This window comes from Dipodomys spectabilis, unplaced genomic scaffold (genome assembly GCF_019054845.1).
Source record: "Dipodomys spectabilis isolate Male_0828 unplaced genomic scaffold, ASM1905484v1 ptg000051l, whole genome shotgun sequence".
Taxonomy (NCBI): domain Eukaryota; kingdom Metazoa; phylum Chordata; class Mammalia; order Rodentia; family Heteromyidae; genus Dipodomys; species Dipodomys spectabilis.
This window is the reverse complement of record NW_024870728.1, coordinates 4,900,007-4,921,310: the sequence shown is the minus strand read 5'-3', so window position 1 is coordinate 4,921,310 and position 21,304 is coordinate 4,900,007. Positions and strand designations below refer to the sequence as shown.

The 21,304-nt window shown below is 42.9% G+C and overlaps 1 protein-coding gene across 7 annotated transcripts in view; it reads left to right on the top strand.

Moving 5' to 3' along the window:
* The first annotated feature begins 5,030 nt into the window (after nt 1–5,030).
* The window catches only part of Agfg1 (ArfGAP with FG repeats 1), a 56,705-nt gene continuing 40,431 nt past the window's right edge, over nt 5,031–21,304 (top strand). For 5 of the 7 annotated variants that reach the window (XM_042678955.1, XM_042678954.1, XM_042678949.1 and 2 more), the window contains exons 1-2: nt 5,105–5,311; nt 20,046–20,139. In XM_042678955.1, coding sequence (XP_042534889.1) covers nt 5,145–5,311; nt 20,046–20,139 — 261 coding nt within the window. In that variant the 5' untranslated portion in view covers nt 5,105–5,144. Of the gene's footprint in view, nt 5,312–20,045; nt 20,140–21,304 lie in introns of all 7 variants that reach the window. The other 2 variants (XM_042678953.1, XM_042678952.1) reach the window with 1 other exon arrangement.

Genomic DNA, 21,304 nt, shown 5'->3' with positions numbered 1-21,304 from the left:
TGTGTGTGTGTGAGAGAGAGAGAGAGGGGGGGGGAAGGGGAGAGAGAGAGGGAGAAAGAAAAAGAGAAAGAGACAACTAAAAATCACAAAGCAACATAAATAGCTACAGCTATAAAGAAAGGTTTCAGACAACATGGTCCATCCTGGTTAAATAGGTCAGAGAAAGATCTCTGAGAAACAGTGAGCTGGATTAGAGTATGAGAAGGGAAGGAAGAGCCAGAGGACTTTTGTAGAAACCCAAAGTAGCATGTACAAAGGCCCCTCAGTGCAAGAGAAGACGATAATAAAAAAGCAAAACTGGCTGGGTACCAGTGACTCACACCTGTCATCTTAGCTACTCAGGAGGCTGAGATCTGAGGATTGGGGTTCAAAGCCAGTCTGGCAGAAAAGTCTCTGTGAGACTGTTATCTCCAATTAACCACTCAAGAACCAGAAGTGGTGCTGTGGTTCAAAGTGGTAGAGTGCTAGCCTTGAGTAAAAAGAGCTCAGGACAGTGCCCAGGCCCCATAACAGACCAAAAATAAAAGGTATGACTGAAGCATGATGGTTGAGATTTTGGGTGGGACACTGAAGCATGTGGGACACCATAGGGTTTGGTCATGGAGGGCAGGAAGGAGGCGCCCCAGGGCTCTGAGCCTCTGGGGTTTCCTTTCATCCTAACAGCAATGGGACATGACCAAAAGGCTTCAGTGGAAGGAAGTGGCTGGGGAAGTCCAAATCACTTTGGAGTTGGGGAAAGGTTACTCTAGTTCTACAGAGCTAGTGTCTTTTAAGGTAATTTCTGATCCGTAAATCCAGTAACTACAGGGTCAATATTCAGTCACTGGAAACAGAACAGTTTGTAGCTGGGGCTGAGTTTGAATCCTGACTTCCTGCTTCCCTTCTGGCCTGGCTTGGGGGCAAGCAAGCCTCTCAGCATTGCAGTTTCTGATCTGTAAATCCAGTAACTACAGGGTCAATATTCAGTCACTGGAAACAGAACAGTTTGTAGCTGGGGCTGAGTTTGAATCCTGACTTCCTGCTTCCCTTCTGGCCTGGCTTGGGGGCAAGCAAGCCTCTCAGCATTGCAGTTTCCTCATATATGCCAAAGGGATAATGCACTGTTGTGAGGGTTAAGGAAATGAAAACACCTAAAGTTTTGTTTGGTGCATACCAAGCTCTCCTCGGGAGTTTTAAAGGAAGAAACCCACTTTGAAGTGGCACAGGATACAGAAGGGCTTGATATTCAGCAGGTCAGATGGGCTTCAGATGGATGTCATCTGGACATCCATTCCCTCTAGGTCTATAGCTTGAGAATGGCCTCTGCCCACCTCCTTAAAACAACAAAAATTCAACAATGCAACAACCACTCATGCATCTGTTTGTGGAAGGTACTGTTGTCAAGCCTTGGGGATGCTGAAACTGATCAAACAACAGACCAGATGAACGAAAGAACAAAGGAAAAATGGGCAGTGCAAAAATAGAAAGAAGCCACTTACTTGGGTGAACATGTACGTCGGTAATGAGAAAGAGATTGCAGGGTGTCTTCTGTCTGGCCACAGTGGGGCTGAGAAGGCAGCCTTCTGTTTGGGTGGTTCCAGCATTTGACATCTCAGTGTTCTCATTTCTTGATCACCTAGGGCTCTGCCAGAAGAAACTCCAGCGATCTTAGGTCAGAGTCTTGTTGAAATATGTAAGCGCCACACTCAGAGTCCCCTGCTGGCCCGCAATGAGACCATGTGAGCACCATGGGTGTTAAATGTGTCAAATATGTCTAAAGCCTTGAATTTATAATAGTTCAAAATTGTCCACCACCATTGGAATTGATACGTAGGCAATATATCACCTCAAATATTTGAGAAGGAAGAGAACTGACCATTGATCCTAGCAGTAAATGAAGGGAAGTTTTGCCTCCTCCTCTTCCTTTTCCCCTTCCCCTCTCCTTCCTCCTTCTCCTCTTCTTCTTCTGAACCAAACCAAACAGTAAATGAAGGGAAGTTTTGCCTCCTCTTTCTCCTCCCCCTCTCCCTGCTACCCTTCCTCCTCCTCCTCTTCTTCCTTCCCTCCTCCTCCTTCTTCTTCCTCCTCTTCTTCCTCCTCTTCTTCTTCTTCCTCCTCCTCCTCCTTCTTCTTCTTCTTCCTCTTCTTTCTTTCTCTATTACTTTCTCCTTCTTCTGTATTACTAAGGTCTGAACTTACTAGGCAAGTGTTCTATGGCTTGAACCATGACCCCAGTTCTTTTTGTACTCTCTCTCTCTCTCTATCTCTCTCTATATATACTTTTTATATTTCTTTTTTTTTGTTGTTGGTCATGGGGCCTGGACTCTGGGCCTGGGTGCTGTCCCTTAGCTCTTAGCTCAAGGCTAGCACTCTACCACTTGAGCCACAGCGCCATTCCAGCTTTTTCTGCATATGTGGTGCTAAGGAATCAAACCCAGGCCCTCATGCATACAAGGTACGCATGCTACCACTGAGCCACCTTCCCAGCCCCATATACTTTTTATAAAGACTTGGTTTTTGTCTGGGCAGTGAGCACCAAAAGATCTTCCTATTTAAATTTTCCTAGTAGATACATACCACCGTACCCAGCTCTTTACTGGTTAAGATGGGGTCTCACAAATTTTTTGCCTAGGCTGGTCTTGAGTGGTAATCCTCTTGACCACAGCCCCCCAAGAAACTAGGATTACAGATATGTGAGCCACTGGACAGGGTAGTCTTTACCTTTATAGAGTGAAGCAGGAATGACAAAACTAGAATATCACTATTTTGTCATTCTTAATGAATAATGGATCTAGTCATCAATAGCTGCTATACCATAAAAAATATCATCTTCCCAATATGTACCCCAATAGAAAAGCACACTGAAACAGACCTCTCCTCCAAATCAATCTGCTACAAGTGAATGAGATTTGCCTACCATTTTGTGAAAAGAAGGGCCAGAGAGATATATTAGTGGCACACAGAGAGAAACTTCATAGGAAAAAAGGCCCTGATTTCTAATATGAATGAATACTAAGAAGGAGAGGGAGAGGGCAAGCAGAAGGGAAGAATCGGGGAGTGAAAGAAAGAAGGGGAAGGGAGGAGACAGAGGAGAGGGGGAGGGGGAGGGAGAAGAGGAAGAAGAGAGGAAGAAAGGGGAGGGGAGAGGTAAAAAGGAGGGGGAGGAGAAAGGAGAGAAAAGGGGAGGGAGACAGGAAAGGAAAGATCAGGAGAAGAGTGGGGGAGAGAAGAGAAAGGGAGAGGAGAGGAAAGGAGGGGAGGGAGAGAGGGAGAGGAGGAGAGTCAAGGAAAAGAAGGGAGGAAGAGTGGGAGAGGAGGAGAGGGGAAAGGTGGAAAGAGGAGAGAAAAAGGGGAAGGGGAAGGGAGGGAAGATGGGGAGGAAGAGGGAAAGAGGATTAATACCAGACATTACTGAATTACTTATTTGTGATGGCAAGGCTTGGATTCAAACTCTAAAGCTCTTTTAAAATGCTGACTTCCCACAAAAAACTATTGGCCTATGGGGAGGGAGAATGGATAATAAAAATGCAGACTCCATCCATTGGTGAGACATGTGATTTTTAGGAAAGAATCCTTTTTTAGGTGTGCTAATGGTATTGCAGCTGAATTTTGAAATGAGCTAACATTCTTTTTTGTGGTATAAATTGAAATGTTTGCATATGGATATATGATAGCTACAACCAGCTTCAAAAATAGCCAGTGGGACAGAGGAATCGGTCATGAGACAAGGCAGGAGTTGATCATGGAAGGTGAACCATGTGCTCACAGTAGTTTGATTTTTTTTTTTCCATAGAAGCGAAAAGAAAAATCCATTGGCCAATCTATCTGTCTTCTTTTCCAGGCACGAAAAGCACTATTACTACAGAGTGTCAAATGAATGTGAGGTCTCACTGGACTGACTCATTTAGTCATTTTGCAGGAGGGCCCAGGCAGGTGTGGCATCTAGGATTTTCTTACGGAAGTTTCCTACTTAGAGCTGAGTGATTTTGGAACTCTAGGGCTCTGGGCCTGCCAGGGCTCCTTGGGGCCGGTGGCGGTGGTTTCTCACATTCTGCTGATAGTTGCTTTCGACCCTGATAGAGGTGTAGCTTTTGCAGTGGGATTGGGTTGGAATCCAGCTTCTCCATGGGAATAGGAGGGACGTTTACTGTCCCTTCTTCCATCAGCTGGACTATGAAGGAAATAGAACACAGCAGTTTAGCAGAGAGCAACTTCCAGAAAGGTGGCCCGTGGAACGGAGAGTTGATCACCAGCCGTGGGGGGCCCGGCCTTCCCCGTACACCCGTGGGGTTCACGCCCTTCAACCTGCCCTCACGCTGGGCACCGGTTGGTGCCATCGAGGCCAGGGCGAGGTTGAGGCCTGGGTGGAGGCCGGGCAGGCTGCCCCGGATCTTACGGTGCTGACTGGAGTAGCGTGTGAACGGAGGAGAAGCTGAGAAGCCGTGATCTGGATGCGCCCCGGAGACAGCAGGACCGGCAGACGGCTGAGACTGAGGAACACAAGCAAGCCCATCCACGTGGGCAAGTGACCGAGGCAGGCTGGGCCAGATCCCGAGCGCTTCCGAGGGCACGGCGCGGGCTCGGGCGGCATCTGCAAGGCAATGGGAAGCCCTCGGGGCGCTTCGAGCCGGGAAGGGGTAACCCCGATGCCCCCGGCGCAGGTTGGAGCGCCCGCAGGCCGCCCGTCCACACCAAGCCATTCATCACTCATTGTCTTTTCCAGCTCAGCCCCGGCGTGGCCGCAGTGACTCCGCCTGGCCGGCAGAGGGCGCGCGTCGCCGCTGGGTCCCTCCGGCCGCCCGGGACGGGCCTCCTCTTGCCGTCTGCGTCCTCCGCGTCTCTTCCCTCCCCCTCCCCCTCACCATCGGGAGGCGTCGGGAAGGCGGCGGCGGCGGCGCGGCGGTTGTCCCGCCGGGTCGGTTGGTGTGACCCGCTCCGCAGCGTCCCGTCGCGTCCCCCGCGGTCGCCGAGCCGGGCCGAGCCGAGCCGCGCCGCGGCAGGGCCGGACCCCCCCCCCCGCCCCCCGCGCGGGCCCCGCGCGCACGCGCGCGCGCGCGGACGGAGGGCGGCGGCCGCGGCCAGGGCGGCCCGTGGGACCGCGGGCCCCGGCGCAGCGCCGCCCCGGCTCCCGGCCCCGCCGGCCTCTGCCCCCCGGCGCCGCGGCCATGGCGGCCAGCGCGAAGCGGAAGCAGGAGGAGAAGCACCTGAAGATGCTGCGGGACATGACGGGGCTCCCGCACAACCGCAAGTGCTTCGACTGCGACCAGCGCGGCCCCACCTACGTGAACATGACGGTCGGCTCCTTCGTCTGCACGTCCTGCTCGGGCAGCCTGTGAGTGCGGGGCGGGCGGCGGGGCGGCCTCCGCCGGGCGCCGGCCGAGGACCGGGCCCGGAGCGGAGTAGGCCGGGGCAGGGGCCGGGAACGGGGTGGGCCGGGGCCGGGGCCGGGGCCGAGAGAGGGGCGGCCCGGGGCCGGGGCCAGGGCTGGGAGCGGGGCGGGCCGGGGCCGGGCGCGGGCCGGGCACCGGAGGCCGTTGGAGGGCGCCCCGCTCGGGCGGGGTCGGGCGGGACGTGCGCGGCCGGGTCGGAGGGTCCCCGCCGGAGGCCGCCTCGGTGGGTGGGGCGAGGGCGGGGTGGGGCGGCCTGGGGCCCGCGGGGAGCATCAGCGCCCCGCCGCGCCCACCGCACCCAGCCCCGGGTCCCCGCGGCGCCGGCGGCCTCCTCCCGGGGACCCTGCCCGGCGGCGCGGCGCGGGGAGGGCCCTGCGGGTCCTTTGTGTGTCCCCGCCGGGCGGGTGCGGGGGGGACCGGGGCTCCTCCGGTCCCCCGGGGTCCGAGCGCCCCGGGGACCGCCGCGTCTGGGTGGCGGCGGCGGGTCAGATTTCCCCCGAGGAAAGTTCCGGAGAGCGGCCACGTTCGCTGCGGGGAAGGGGCAGCGCGGGAGGCCGGCGAGAGGCGGGTGGGGTTCTGGGGTCCTGGCGGGGAAAGTTGGCCCGGGGGCCGGGTGTCGGGCCGGCGCTGGTCACCGCGACCCGCCGTCGGGGAACGTGGTCCTCCGGTGGGCCGCGCCGCTGCTCCGGTGATGTCACCCCCGAGTCGCTCGGTCCTTAAAGTCGCGGTGGGTGGGTAACCGGGACGTCGGGGGACGCGGGCTCCTCGGAAGGTTGAGACCGCGCCGCTTCGGCTCCCTTGGGCGCCGAGGCGCTCACGACCCGGCCTCCGCGGGGACCGGCCCCCCTGCCGAGCACCGGGCGTGCGGTGGGTGCGGGAGCTCGCCCTGGAGCCGCACCGCCCAGCGCGGCGGCGGCCCCGCACGGCCGGTGCTTGCCTGACCGAGGTGGGCAGCTGGTTGTAAAGTGAGGCTGAAAGTCCAACCCACTTCGAGGATTCACTCTTAAAACAGAAGTAGGTGCCGTCGTTGACCCAGAAGAGAGCGTTAGGCGCCCAGAGAGTAGGGTCTTCGCCGGTGTAAGCGAGCGCACCGCTGCGGGTTCCGACGCGTCCTGAGCCCCGGGCAGCGAATGTGTAATGCACAGGAAATGCGCATAAAGGACATTATTTCCACCCCTAACCTACGCTCCGGGCTTGAGATCCGTTCCGTAGGAAGGCTATCCGAACGGTGATGCTTTTCTTCCGTGCGTGGCGCACACGCGGGAGTCTGGGGCTTGAACTCGCCCGGGGCCTGCCCCTGAGCTGCTTTGCGCAGGGCTGGTGCTGCTCTCTGGCTCTGTAAGTGCGCACTGGAGATGAGAGTCTCAAACACTTTCCAGGAGGCGGTGGTGCTGGCGGGTGCCAAATCATAGTCCTCAGATCGCTGCCTCCTGAGTAGCTAGGATTACAAGCTTGGGTCACGGGGCTGCAATATTTTCCTTTTAAGTGAGAGTTGCACTCCAGTACTGTCAGCATTTCATTTCTCTGTCTTTGTTTATATCGCTAACTTTCTGTGTCTTTCGCTGAGGGCACTGGCTGCAGCTGTCCAATGGAGCCTGCATAGCAAGTATCCACACCGAGCGGCAGAACATTGTACGATTTCCTTTTTAGAGGTGTGCTAAAGAGCTAAACGGATTTATAAAGTTATCACCAAGGAGTTGATGCCTGAGAATTATACAGTTGAAAGACCCAAGTACTTTTGAGCTAGGTGAACCTGATTTTGAATTTTGGTTCTAAATATTAGCTATGTGGTATTGAGAATGCCACGTGAGTGTAGATTTTCTCTCATATGAAATGATGAGAATAAAATATATCAGTAGAGCTCGTTATGTAGATTTTTTTTTTTTTAATCTCTTTTTGAGTCCATTATTGGAGTTTGAATTCAGAGCCTTACCCTTGGCCTCACCAAGGCTAGTACTCTTATCTACCACTTGAGCCATACCTCCATTTCTGGCTTTCTACTGGTTAGTTGGAGATAATATTCTGATTCGTCTGTTGAGGCTTGCTTCAAACTTCAGTTCTTAGATCTCAGTCTCTTAAGTAGCTAGGATTATAGGCATAAAACACTAGCACCCAGCTAGATTTTATTTGTTCATGCCAATTCTCAGGTTTGAACTCTGGGCTTGTGCTGTCCTTTGTTTTTTCACTCAGGACCTATGATCTACCCCATTTCTAGCATTTTGGTGGTTAATTGAAGGTAAGAGTCTTATGGACTTTGCTTCCCCATCTGGCTTTGAACCACTGTCTTTGAATCTCAGTCTCCAAAGTAGCTAGCATTACAGACATGAGCCACTGGTGCCTGGCTTAGATTTGTTTTTAATATTAAGATTGAATGTGTGTTAAACATCTCACCAATACTTGAAGGTTGCCCAATAGAGAGGGCTTTCTATTACTCAGGGAACAGTAAGTAAAAGACATTTAAATCAGAGAGACACTAATTTCTGTCAGCTTGGAGCTTTTGACTGTTACCTGAATTATGAATCAAATCAGTTTTAAAATCACATAATTGTTTCTAGAATATAAATCGTAGTATAATTGTCATATTTCTTATATTGAGACGCAGGTCAGCTGTTGTATTCTAGCACATGGATTTTCACTTAGATGAAAAATGTTTTGGTCTTTCACAACCAAAAATACCCACTTTTCTACTTACTCTAAATTGAAATTTTACTGCCTTATCAAAATATCTTAATCCATTACAATCACGTGACAGAATCAAGAATATGAGTCACAGCTGGGCACTGGTGGCTCACGCCTGTAATCCTAGCTACTCTGGAGGCTGAGATCTAAGGAACGAGGTTCAAAGCTAGCCCTGGCAAGAAAGTCCAGGAGAGTCTTATCTCCTTTTTTTTTTTTTTTTAACTTTTTTTCTTTTTTAGGGGGGCGGGGGGGGGGGGTCCAGTCCTGGGGCCTGAACTCTGTGCCTGGGTGCTGTCCCTCAGCTCTTCAGCTCAAGGCTAGCACTCTACCACTTGAGCCACAACGCCACTTCCAGCTTTTTTTTTTTCTTTTTGCTTATGTGGTGCTGAGGAATCGAACCCAGGGCCTCAGGTATGCAAGGCAAGCACTCTACCCCTGAGCCACCTTCCCAGCCCAGGAGAGTCTTATCTCCAATAAACCACTCAGAAAACCAGATGTGGCACTGTGGCTGAAGTTGTGATCAGCCTTGAGCTGAAGAGCTCAAGGGACAATGCTCAGGCCCAGAGTTAAAGCCCTATGACTGACAGAAAAAAAAAAAGAGAGAGAGAGAGAATGAGTCACTACACTGAGCAGGAGGGTGTATAACTGTAATCCCAGGGAGGCCAAGGCTGTAGGATCATGAGTTCTAGGCCAGCCTGAGCTACACAGCAAGATACCACCTTGACTTGTGTAAGATCCTGAATGTTAAAAAAAGCTCCAAGAATATTTGATTGCAATCTATCCTAAACAGATTTACACACCTTTTTGTTAGAAAAAAATTAAGATTCTTCAAATAAAGATTCACCATTAAGCCAGGGGTGGTGACTCATACCTATAATCCCATCTACTAAGGAAATTATCTCCAATTCACCACCAGAAAACCAGAAGTGGTACTGGGGCTCAGGCTCAAGTGGTAGAGCACTGGACTTGAACTGAAGAGCCAGGCCCAGTTCAAGCCCCAGAACTGGACAAAAAAAAAAAAAGAGAGAGATTTCTGATTTGAGAGTTCTATTGAGGATCCTTGTTCCACTAAAATTAGGATGGAGTATGTGTCTGATCAGAGCACTGGCTCAGGATAGCCATATGACTACCCAACTAGACTGAAGTTCGGAACTTAAGAGTGGACTTAGCAATAGCAATATGTCGTTCTAGGAGTGGAGGGTACCTGTCTAAATCAGGGAAATAATAAAGTCTCCCTTCACACCAAAAAATGCCCATGTTAGTGGATTTTATTGTGTACATGTCGGTAGTGCTGAGGATTAAACTTGGCCTCATGCTTGCTAGACAGATTTTTCTCTCCCTCCCTCTCAACCCCTCCTAGGTGAGGGTCTAGTGTTGAAAGCACAGGCTGGCCCAGACTGCCATCTTTCTACTTACACCTTCTGAGTATCTGGGGGGAAGGTCCCACTAACTTTTTTTTTTGTCTTAGCTGTCCTTGATCCACAGTTCTCCCCATTTCTACCTCCCAAGTAGCTGGCGTTGTAGCACCAACTACCAAGATTGGCCTTAACTTACTTTTAAAGCAGTTTGAACAATGAATTAAGATTTTTATTATCTTTTTTAGTCTTTTATGCATTTCATCCGTAGTTAAATAGCAGCTTCTTCCAGTGACAGGATTTAGTTAGATCACTCACATACTTCACTTAGTTTACATAAAAACAGTTCTTTCTACTTTGATTATTTTACATAGTCTCCAATAATAAGCTATATACTTATGAAGTATGATAGCAACTGTATTATCAACTATCATACCAAAGTTTGGTATCATACACTATAGTTGAACCATAATGTTTGTTGTGTTTTTGAGAGTCTCAGGAAGTTGCTAGGCTATCCTCATGTGATGTGCATTCCTCTTGTTTTGTCTTCAGGATTACAGGAATGGGTCACCACATCTGGCTTGAAACAGCTTGTGCTGAGTGTAAAACTCAGTTGAAAGGTGTGAGGGAGAATGGTCATTGTATAAATAGGCTTTAGCAGTAGGATTTTCAGAGAAAAGGAGAAACACGGATTTATTCATCAGTCTTCCCATAAAATGCTGTTCTGTACCGGGAAAAACTATTCACCCTTTAGGGTATGTATGGTAACACCTTCTCTCTCTCTCTCTCTCTTTCTCTCTTTTTCTTTTTCTCTTTCTCTCTCTCTTTCTCTCTTCCTTTCTTTATGCTAGTCATGGGGCTTGATTTCAGGGCCTGGCCACTGTCCCTGAGCTTCTTTTTGCTCAAGGCTAGCACTCTACCACTTGAGACACAGCACCACTTCTAGCTTTTTCTGTTTATGTGGTAGTACTGAGGAATTGAACCCTGGACATGATGCATGCTAGGCAAGCACTCTACCACTGAGCCACATTCAGAGCCCATTAAACTTTTTCTTTTACTCATTTTTCTACTTTTTTTTAAAAACAGAAGTAGTAGTGAACACCATTGTGAACCAACCCTTACATAAAGTTCAGCTTAACTAGATTTCATTTACATCAAATGTTTAAGTACTAGCAGTGAATTGAATTTTATGTGAAAAGAATTAAAACATTGTTTGAAGGAATTGCTGATGTGTGAGTCACAGTTTGAAAGCTATTCCTGCTTTGGAAACCAGGCAGTCTCCTAGAATGACGTGTGCCGTCTTTTCCATGCAACATACATGATGTTCATATCTGTGTTTTTTGTTTTGTTTTTGGGTTTTTTTGATCCAATACTGGAGTTTGAACATAGTAAGTACCTCACAGTTGCTCAACTTGTTTTCTCAGCTGGCACTTAACTACTTAAGCTATGCCTTTAGCCAGCTTTTTGCTGGTTATTTTAGAGATGAAGTCTCCAGACTTTTCCACTCAGTCTAGTTTCTAACCTCAGTCTTCTAGATCTCAGCGTCTTGAACAGCTAGGATTACAGGCATTCAATGGCATGTGTGAGAAACTTTCATGGACATCTTCAGGATTAGTTTCATTTCTCCTATTTTTGTCTAGTCACTAATGGATTTTCCATTTGAAGTAGAGAAACTATTGTCTAGGGAAACACCTCTCATGTGTGTAAGAAAGCAAATATTTATAACTTTGAATACTTTTATTAGTAACCAGTTACTTGTGATACCTTTTAGAAACTGCATATGAGAGTTTTTATCCTAGGCACCTGATGGAACATAAAAAAAATGAAATTCATTAACTATAAATTAAGGATAGAAAGCTTATTTGAATTGTTTGAAGTAATAGGAGTGATAATTTGTTCAGAGAAAAGAGTATTAACAATAAGTAAGGTTATTAATGTTTTTGGTTAATGCTATAAAGAGAGAGAGGTCATAGTATTGTGGTTGTTCCTTTGAAAAAGGATGCATTAACAGTATGAAGTGTTCTCCAAAGAATGTGATCTGGGTGGCAAAGTAGATGTGGAACTGTATGAAAGGAACTTTTTCAGGAAGCAGAATGTGAGGAGATTGGGGGTAGGTAGCACTGTTTATAGATCATGCATTATGTTTAGGCAGTTCATGGCCTGTGCTTGAAAGAGGTAGTAGTATGTATATTCTATATAACTCTAAGCAGGGTATGAAGTTTGAGAGAAACGTAGTTTTAGAAAAGGTATAAAAATTTTCCTATGAGTGCCAGATACTAAAAATCCTTGTCCTTTTCCCATTTTATAAAAATCCTTGTCCTTTTTCCATTTTATGTTAAATTGTGTAAGCTTTTTGGTGGGGAAAATATGAGAATAGAACTTACAAATGTGGCAAAATGTGAAAATGTTTATTTTGGTTTTCAAACTTGAATGGTTCTCATATGGAACCATTGTGCTCCAAAGTTGTTCCCTTAAAGGAATTGCTAAAGTATAAAGTATAATGAGGAAATGGCTTTTGAAGTTTAAAAGATTTAAGTTTTAATTTAAAAGATCTCAAGTACTATAGGAATGATTTTTTCATCAGTTATGGAAGTCATTCTATAGGTATATGTCAAAGCAAAATTTGGATTTTAAATACAGCTTTTATTAAAAGGACAAGTGCACATCATTTTAAGAACCAAATGCTATGATGAAGAGCAGTTCCCTGCTGCCTTCCTCAGTTTCTGATTATTGTAGAATGCGATTTTAAACTCTCATCTGATTACCCTATTTCTAATAGAATAGTGCTTAATTTTTTTTTCTCAACATGGGTTCTTTTTTTTTTTTTTTTTAAATTCAGCATTCTTTACCTTTCTTTACCTGTATTGTTTAGTTCTCTTCATTTGCTTTGCTTTCAATGCATGTATTGATAGATTTTGAGATAAATTATCTCTGAGGTATAAGATTTCCTTCAGTATGATTGGACATTTCAGTTACATTTTGTTTCGGGGTAAATGATTTCTGGATAAGTTTGTGATCCCCTTCTCTGCCTGTAAGCAGCTATGTTTTTGGGGTTCTTCCTTTATCTTGATTCCTGGTATCTCTTCAGCCCTGGATTCTCTTCCCTAGATTCTCCCACACCTTCTAGTAGCCTCCTGGTTAAGATTAATGAGAGGTCATTTTTATGAGCTAAATAGCTGAAAACGTCTGCTCTCATTTTCACCAATAATTGCATATATCTGTATTTACAAGGATGAGAATATTTGATCTTTCAAGGCATTGGTTAGCTGTCTTCAAGTGTTGAGCTGGAAAGGCTGAATACTATATTACTGATTCTTTGTGACCCATTGTTTCCTACTCCAGGACATTTATGAGCTCATTTTAATCTTGTTCTGAACCTCTTATTTAAGTATTTTGGTGTTGGTGTGTATCTTGTATAAGTTAAATTTTTTTTCAGTGTTTGGTTTAAAAACTATTAGTGCTAAGCTTAAGCAGTAATAAAAAAAAAAAGGAAGGTAGGACTTTGCATCCAATGGTCTTAGAAGATCTTCCTTCACTTTCTATCATGATGCCTAACAGCGGGTAAGGTTGACTACAGAATTTATTTCATATAACTGGTCTGGATTAAGTTTTCCTTCAGACTCCCGTTAGGGCCTGGTGGGCTTGTACCTGTTGAGGACCTGATAGTCTCATGATTTTTGACAGTATTTATCTCCACCTGATGTATGTATGAGTCTGTATATGTGTGATACCTCTCTCTAATCTATGTCTATATAATCTATGTATTTATGTGTTTATGTATGTATATGTGTGTCTGTCTGTCTGTCTAGCTAGCTAGCTATCATCTTAACTATCTTCAAGTCTCCATCCCAACCTGGCTCACCATCTTCCTGCCTCAGGCTCCCAAGTGCTCCGATTACAAGTACCATCCTTGGTTTACTATTTCCTTCTTTCTCTTCCCTCCTCTGTTTCTTTTTCTTTCTTTCTTTACTGTACCTCTCCCCATCCAGTTCTTTAATTGTAGCTTTTCTTAGGTGTCTTCGTGGGCATCACTTTCTATTTGGTTTCTTTCACTTCCAGAGCTTCTGTTCTGGCTTTTCCCGAAGTCTTTCAGTGCTGATACAGGGCTTTACTGTGTTTCTGATCTGGAATGTCTTGGCTCAAGGGATTCTCTTACCTCAACCTCCAGAGAGTCTAGGAATCCAAGCCCACACCATCACACCAGGCTTGGCATATTTACCTTTTGATTATTCTGATTAGAGAACTATATAGTATGCTATTGAGTTCCCCCTTTGTTTTCTGCTCTTATCTTTTGTAGATTAATGTATTTTTATTGTTATTTCAGTAGGGACTAGGGGATATAGTGAAGATATGTTTGGGTTTTGCTCACCATTGTTAAACTGTAATGCATTCATTAAGTTTGAGTCATTACTTGAATATTATTTTTTATATGCTTGCTCTAAGTATTATAAGGACTTTGTGCTATAGTTTGTTTGTTTGTTTTTTTGCCAGTCCTGGGGCTTGAACTAAGGGCCTGGACACTATCCCTGAGCTTCTTTTGCTCAAGGCTAGCCTTCTACCACTTGAACCACAGCACCATTTCCGTCTTTTTTCTGTGTATGTGGTACTGAGGAATCGAACCTAGGGCTTCATGCATGCTAGGGAAGCGCCCCGCTCCACCACTAAGCCACATTCCCAGTACTGTGCTATAGTATTTATGACATATTTCTACATATATACATATTTTATATTTATTTAGTGGGGTTGTTGTTGTTGTTACTTTTGTTCATTGTTTTTATTTTGTTGGTCGTGGGGCTTGAACTGAGGGCCTGGATGCTGTCTGAGCTTTTTTGTTCAAGGCTGTGCTCTACCACTTTGAGTTATAGCTCCACTATCAGTTTTCTGGTGGTTAATTGGAGATAAAAGTCTCATGAACTTTTCTGCCCAGGCTGGCTTCAAACTGTGATCCTCAGATCTTAGCCTCCTGAGTAGCTAGGATTACAGGTGTAAGAGCTACCAGCGCTCAGCTGTATGCAGTTTTTAAGTTGGGCTATGGATAGATAATACATTGGGCAGTTCAGTATGTATAGTGTATTGGTGCCAGCAGCTTATAAAATATTGATAAACTACTAAAGATATATTTTATCTTTTCTAGATTTTAAATGTGTAATTTTTATGCTGTAAAACATGTAGCATTTTTAGTTAATGATTAGGATTGTGATAGATCTAATGTCAAACGAACTTTATTACTTTCTGCCTGTAGTATTAGAACCACATAGAACTTCCACAGCCCATTAAAACATTTTAACCAGTTTGTCCCCCAGCAGGATAAAAACAGTTAATAAAATGGAGCTTTCTTATGCATGTCACATAAGAATTGAACATAATGAATTGAACAAATGGCTATTTGCAAGACTGCTTGAGGCATGGTTAACAGCAGCATACTGGTGGACATATGGAATGAGTCACACCATCTGGTTACTGTCATACTTGGGTGGTGGTCATTAAAGTTGAAACTCCTGAGGCTCCATGTATGACTTAATTATACTGCAAAAACATACTGGGCTATACTAGTAGTTAAGTTTGCAGCTTGAAACCAGTGAGCTGGCAAACATGCTTTCAGAACATCAATACTGCAGTTTTTAAATGAGGCAAATTTTTTTTTACACAAAACTTGAGACTTTGGGATTTGGAATGGATGGTCTTGTAAAAATGCTGTGGTTTACTTGCCCAGTACTTCCATCAAATAGTTATGACTAATATCACTACAGTAAAGTGTTTTATAAACACTGGATTCACATGGTAGCTCCATTAGGTTTAGCTATAAAGAGAAGGAATATCAGTTTCTGTGAAAATATGTTAAAAAATAATCTGATTTCAGTCTTGATCTATTAAAGATTGAACAGAATTTGGTAGGTAAAGAAAAGAAGATGGGTTTCAAATGAGGAAAAAGACATTAATATAAAAATTGTGGTTATATAGATAGTAATATTGACTCAGGGCTTCAGTTTCTTTTTAATTTCTAAAAATTAACATACATTGAAATAAACTATTTGGGTGTATAGTTCTTTGAATCTTAACTTGTATAGATTCATGTAACTTCCACTAAAATCAGACATGGAGCTGTTCCGTTGCCCTGAAAATGCTCGTCATGGCTCTCTCTTGTTTTTCCTAATCCCAGACAAGTACTGTGGTTCCCCAAGACTGTAAATTTGCTTTTTTGAGAAAAGTAAAGGGAGTCGACTTTTCCAGTTTGCCTGTTCTCACTCAGCATGCCTTTAAGATTGACTCTGGTTGGTTGTATCTCAATAGTTTGCTCCTCCTTATTGTCAAGGTGGCTTATTTATCCATTCTCCAATTGTGAAGCAGCCCAGTTGTGTCTCGCTTCTAATGAATATGAATAGAACTGCTATAAATGTTGGTGTACAAGGGGTAAACATAGATTTTTTTTTTCACTCAAGTATCTTGGAGTGGAATTGCTAGATGATATATGGCAAGTGTACATTTAATTTTATTGAAACATTGACAAGTTTTGTTTTGAGTTGCCCTGTTATACTGGGTTGGAAGTTGAAAATTCTGTATTATTTTATAGTCCCTATTGAAATTGTACTATTCTACAATCTAGAACTAATCAGCATTAATGTTCTAACAATATAACATCCTTAAAAATACCAGCTGCCTTTCTTAAGTACTATTGTTGGCAAATTTGGGACATTATTGTGATCGGATATTGTTTGGTTGGATTTGCTTGTTTGCTAGTTTCTTTGCTTACCTGAGGTCACTTGAAAACTTCTTTGGAGTTTTTTTTCCTTTTTGGCAGTATTGAGATTTGAACTCAGGTCTTGCACCCAAGTGCTACAACTTGAGCCACACACCCCCAGCCTTGTTTCTTTAGTTATTGAGATAATGTGTCATACTTGTTTTTGCCAGGGCAGGCCTTGGGAAAAGGCCTCCTCTGTGCCTCCCCAGAAACTGTGCTGACAGGAACACACTAGCATATTGGTTGAAATGGGGCTTTAGCTATTTCTCTCCTGCCTGGGCAGGCCTCAACTTAAATCCTTTTTATCTAGGCTTCCTGAGTAGCTGGGGCTATCGGTGTGAGCCACTGTGCTTTGCCCTCATTTTCTTTTTAAAATACATACAATCTAAGTTTCTTCAGTGAAAATTTCAGGGGTAAACTCGAGGTTGTTTTTTTTTTCTTTTAATCTGAAAAAAAAATCACTATTTTGGTATTAGTGCAAAAATAGCTTCTCTGGGTCTCAATAGTTGCTACTTTTTGCCACTTGAAGATAATGTGCTAATGTTCCCTTAAGTGAACTGTCTGTCAAGATTTTTGTTTTTGTCTTTTCTTTCTGACTTAAGATCTGTCTGTGATGTTACACCAAAATGTGTCCGTAAGTATGGCTTTTATTCCAGTTTTGATAAGATGCCCATGTCTTATTGCTGCCTTTTTTAGTTCTGGAAATTTTCAGTTATTATCTCTTCAAATGCTCCATTTTCCCTCAGTTCTTTCTTGTTCAATAAAGGATTAAGACTAATTCTACCTTCTTTTTTTTCTCTATCTACTGATTTCTTTTGTTTTTTTCTTTTGTTTTTCAACAAAAACCTTTTTTAGTATTTTTGACCTAAAAGGAAATTAAATATGTAGACTTGCCAGCATGAATATAATTAATAATTTTCTTCTGCCTTGTGAACTTATATCTGGTGACTAGCTATTATACATCATATAGTTCATACTTAGTTGTTTGTTGTGAATGCCTCTTTTACTGTTTTGCAATTAAAAAAATTTTTTTAAGGAAGGAAAATGGAATTTAAAATTTACAATTGTTATTATAAAGGTGATATACATGGGGGTTTACATAAGTCAGGTAAAGAATACATTTTTTTTTTAAATCTCAGGTTACATCTTTAATTTTGTTCTCTGAAAATAGCTAAGACAATGACTTATTTATCTTGGGTTTTTAGTTTGACAATGTTTATGTTGTAAATATAGTTGAAAAACAAAATGACATATCGCTCTAAGGCCATAAGGACTGAGACTTTTTTCAGTACTGGGGTTTGAACTGAGGGCCTCATATTTGCTAGACACACTTGAGCTAGGTCCCAGCCCTTGAATTTTTTTTTTTTTTTGCTTTTTCAAGATTTTTTTTTATTATTGTGAAAATACTGTACAGAGGGGTTACAATTACATGGGCAAGATAATGAGTACATTTCTTATCAAGCATTGTTTGCAATTAAAATTTTAAACGCACTACTACATTTAAAATTTATGTATTTGCTTTGTCTGTTGTGCTCTGTTATGCTGAGTGTAAAGTTATAGAAAAAAATGGTTTTGTGTGGCATGGAAGAGTAGAGTACTTTGGAGGAGATCATGCCTTGGTAGAATTTACATATCAACAGAGGACTCAGTCTCAGTTCTAGGTAATTAATATGTTTGTCCTATTAAGAACAGTGGCTCTCAACTAGAAGGGCTGTCTTCCCTGGGAGATTGGGCAATGTCCGGAAACATGTTTGATTGCCACTTCTTGCAGGGAAGTGCTCCTGACAGTGAATAGAGGCAGAGTCTGCTGCTTCACATCCCACCATGCAAGAACAGCCCCCATAACATTCCAAGTGTCAGTCCTTGGTGGGTGGGAATTATCAGCTAGGGAGGAAGGATCTTTAGGTTTCAGGGAAGTTGAAAGAAAGCCTTAGCAAGACTTGCACGCTTTCATCAGGTACTCACATCCATAAAGCCAGGACTAAAAATGCAATAGTTTTTGCAAAAGTTTTTGATTGTCACCACCACCAGTCAGTTTGGACTTCTCTTGTTGCTATTCTAATTATATAATAATATGTAGTCATTGTGGAAAACTTAGAGACATTAGGCAATTAAAAATAATTACTCAAGCTGGGTTTGAATACCAGCATTTAAGAGGCTGAGGCAGGAGGATTAAAAATTCAAGGTCAGCCTGAGAAATGTAGTTTGAAGAGATGATAGCTGAAACTTTCCAGTTCTAACAAAAGGCAGCAATAAGACCACAGCTGCTTTTCAGAATTGGGATAAATCCACACTTAGAACCATTTTGATGTAACTTCACAGACATCTTAGAGACAGAAAGAAATAAGATGACAGGCACGAGCAACTGTACCCAGCATTGTGTTGGTTGAGATGGAGTCTGTGACCTTTATTGGCCTCAAACTAAGATCCTCATAATCTCAACCTCCTTAGTAGCTAGGTTATAGGTATAAACTAGCTTGCCTGCCTCATTGAACACTGAACATTGAACACATTCCAATGTGTATAATGCTTTTGCCTTAAATTTTTCTCTAAAACATAGATCTTTTGTAATACTATAATTTCTTTCTCACAGAAAGTTATTCCTTTGCCTTTTTTTTGAAGCTGTTGCAAGCAACTGGGAGAGAAGGAAGGAAGAGTGATATTGTCCAAAAAGAAATGTACTCATTACCTGACATGATACACACATCATCTTTATAATAATAGTTAAAAAATCAAAGCTATTGCAAGGAGGATGAAAAGATAAAGGATTGTTTGGAACATGAAGTAGATGTTAGGGGGTCAGAGACAAAGTTGAGAGGAGAAGCAGCGTGTGAGAGAACAGTAGTAAGGGAATTCCCTTTTACTTTGTTTTAGAGAAGGTAGGGTATATTATATATATGCATATACACATACATATATAATAAATTAACAAAGTTTCCCCAAAGTCAAAGAATGTAGTCTTGCTCTTTTTTTTTTTTTTTTTGCTTTTCCTGGTTGTGGGTCCTGAACTCTGGGCCTGGGCACTGTTCCTGAACTCTTCGGCTCAAGGCTAGTGCTCTACCACTTGAGCCACAGCGCCACTTCCGGCTTTTTCTGCTTATGTGGTGCTGAGAAATTGAACCCAGGCTCATGCATACAAAGCAAGCACTCTACCACTGAGCCACCTTGCCAGCCCCTGTAGTCTTGTTCTTATAGTACATTGGAAAACAGTGTTAACGGCTTTAAATGAATAATGATCCATGTTTGGAAATTTATAAGTAATCTTTAGAGTTTTAATATGTGATCACAAATAAATTGTAATTAATTGTTCATTTAAATGTCACTGAATTTTGTGTCCAGCTACTTCTTGAATCTTTTTGTCGCTTTGGTTTCTTCTTTTTTTTAATATATATTTTTTATTGTAAAAATACTGTTAGAGGGGTTACAGTTACATGAGTAAGGTAATGAGTACATTTTCTATTGAGCATTGTTACCCCCTCCTTTGTTCTGGTTTCTTCTTCAACATTTACTGTATGTTAAGTGATTGAAAATGTTCTATGGGTCTGGGAAGGTAGCTCAGTGGTAGAGTGCTTGCCTTGCACGAGGTCCTGGGTTCGATTCCTCAGCACCACATAAGCAGAACAAGCCAGCACTGTTTTTAAATTGTTTACCATCGTGCTCTTCATCTAGTCTTTACTCTCCATCAGAATTACACAAATAATATTCATGTTTTCTAGATTGAATATTGTAAATGCTATGTGATTACTAGGAGGTTAGTTGAATTTATCTTTAAATATATTAGTATGAATCTAACCAAACTTACAGTTTTGCTTTAGGAATTATAAGTGTGAATTAAAAATGTAAATTACATTGTGATTTTGGAAATGTATAGTAGTAAATTTTGCAAAATATTTTATCTTTTAGGAGAGGGTTAAATCCACCACACAGGGTGAAATCTATCTCTATGACAACATTTACACAACAGGAAATTGAATTCCTGCAAAAACATGGAAATGAAGTAAGTTTGTCTTTTTTTTTTTTTTTTACAAGTTTCAACTTTTTTTTGTTGGTAGTCATCTCAGTAAGATTTTATAAGTTGTTTAAATGGTGAATTCACTGTGTGTTATTTTTATATTCTATGTTTAGATATTTTAGAATAAACTCACTTTTCTAACGTAGTCAAACTGATGTCTTAATCCTGGGGTGAAATATTACGCACTTAAGATTCATCAATATTGAGTCTCTTGAAATCTTGTCTCTTGAAGCAATATGGGATCTATTGAAATTACTATGTGTCTTAAATACTTTAAAAGTCCAAAGGAAGAGAATTAACTGATGCGGTGTTAAATCTGTTAAATTATTGTGTGATCAATTTCACTTAAGTTCCTCCCTTTGCTTTTTTGACTAGGGATGTGGTTTGTGGTAGTTAATGTTGAGATGGTACTTAATCAAGAGGTATTAGTATTCCTGTAGGTATCCTAGAAATGGAAGGAACTATTTGCCTTTAGGAGGCTTCCAGTAAGTCCCTTTTGTGTGTTAACTTATTTTTAGTTTTGCTTTACTACTAGTTGAAAATAGTGGTCTAGTGTTTTAAAAAGGCTGGAGGCATAACTCAGGGAGTAGAATTCCTAGCAAGTTCAAGGCATTGAGGTCAAATCCAAAATAAGTAAATAAAATGAATGGCTTGAAGAACATGGACATGTTTTTATAATCTTCATGAAGATGAACCTGTCAGCCAGAGGACCGGTAGGAAAAAGTATTTCACAAAGCCATTTTCTAAAAAATAGTACTTCAGTTGCATTATTCTGGTTGCATATTTTTAATGTTCCTTATAAATGTCAAGACTTTACTAGATTTAGCTTCTCTTTCTTAGAACATGTATACAGGCATGTCATACCTCTTCTCGAAACTTTACTGGTAATATTTTGAAATTGTTTATTCATGATCCACATTTTAGTTCTAAAATAGTGAAGATATGTAAGCTCACCTTTATGAAATATTTTAAATACATATTTCAGAGAAGAGAGCACGTTTTGAAGTCTCCAGATTTGCTAGTGACAAATTATTTCAAGTTCTTAGATTCTAACCTCCTTTGGGTACAGTATAGGAAAATAAAAGGCTAGATTAAAAGGCTGAAGGTTTTTAAAGATAGCAAATGTAGAATAATATCTTTAGTGATTAAA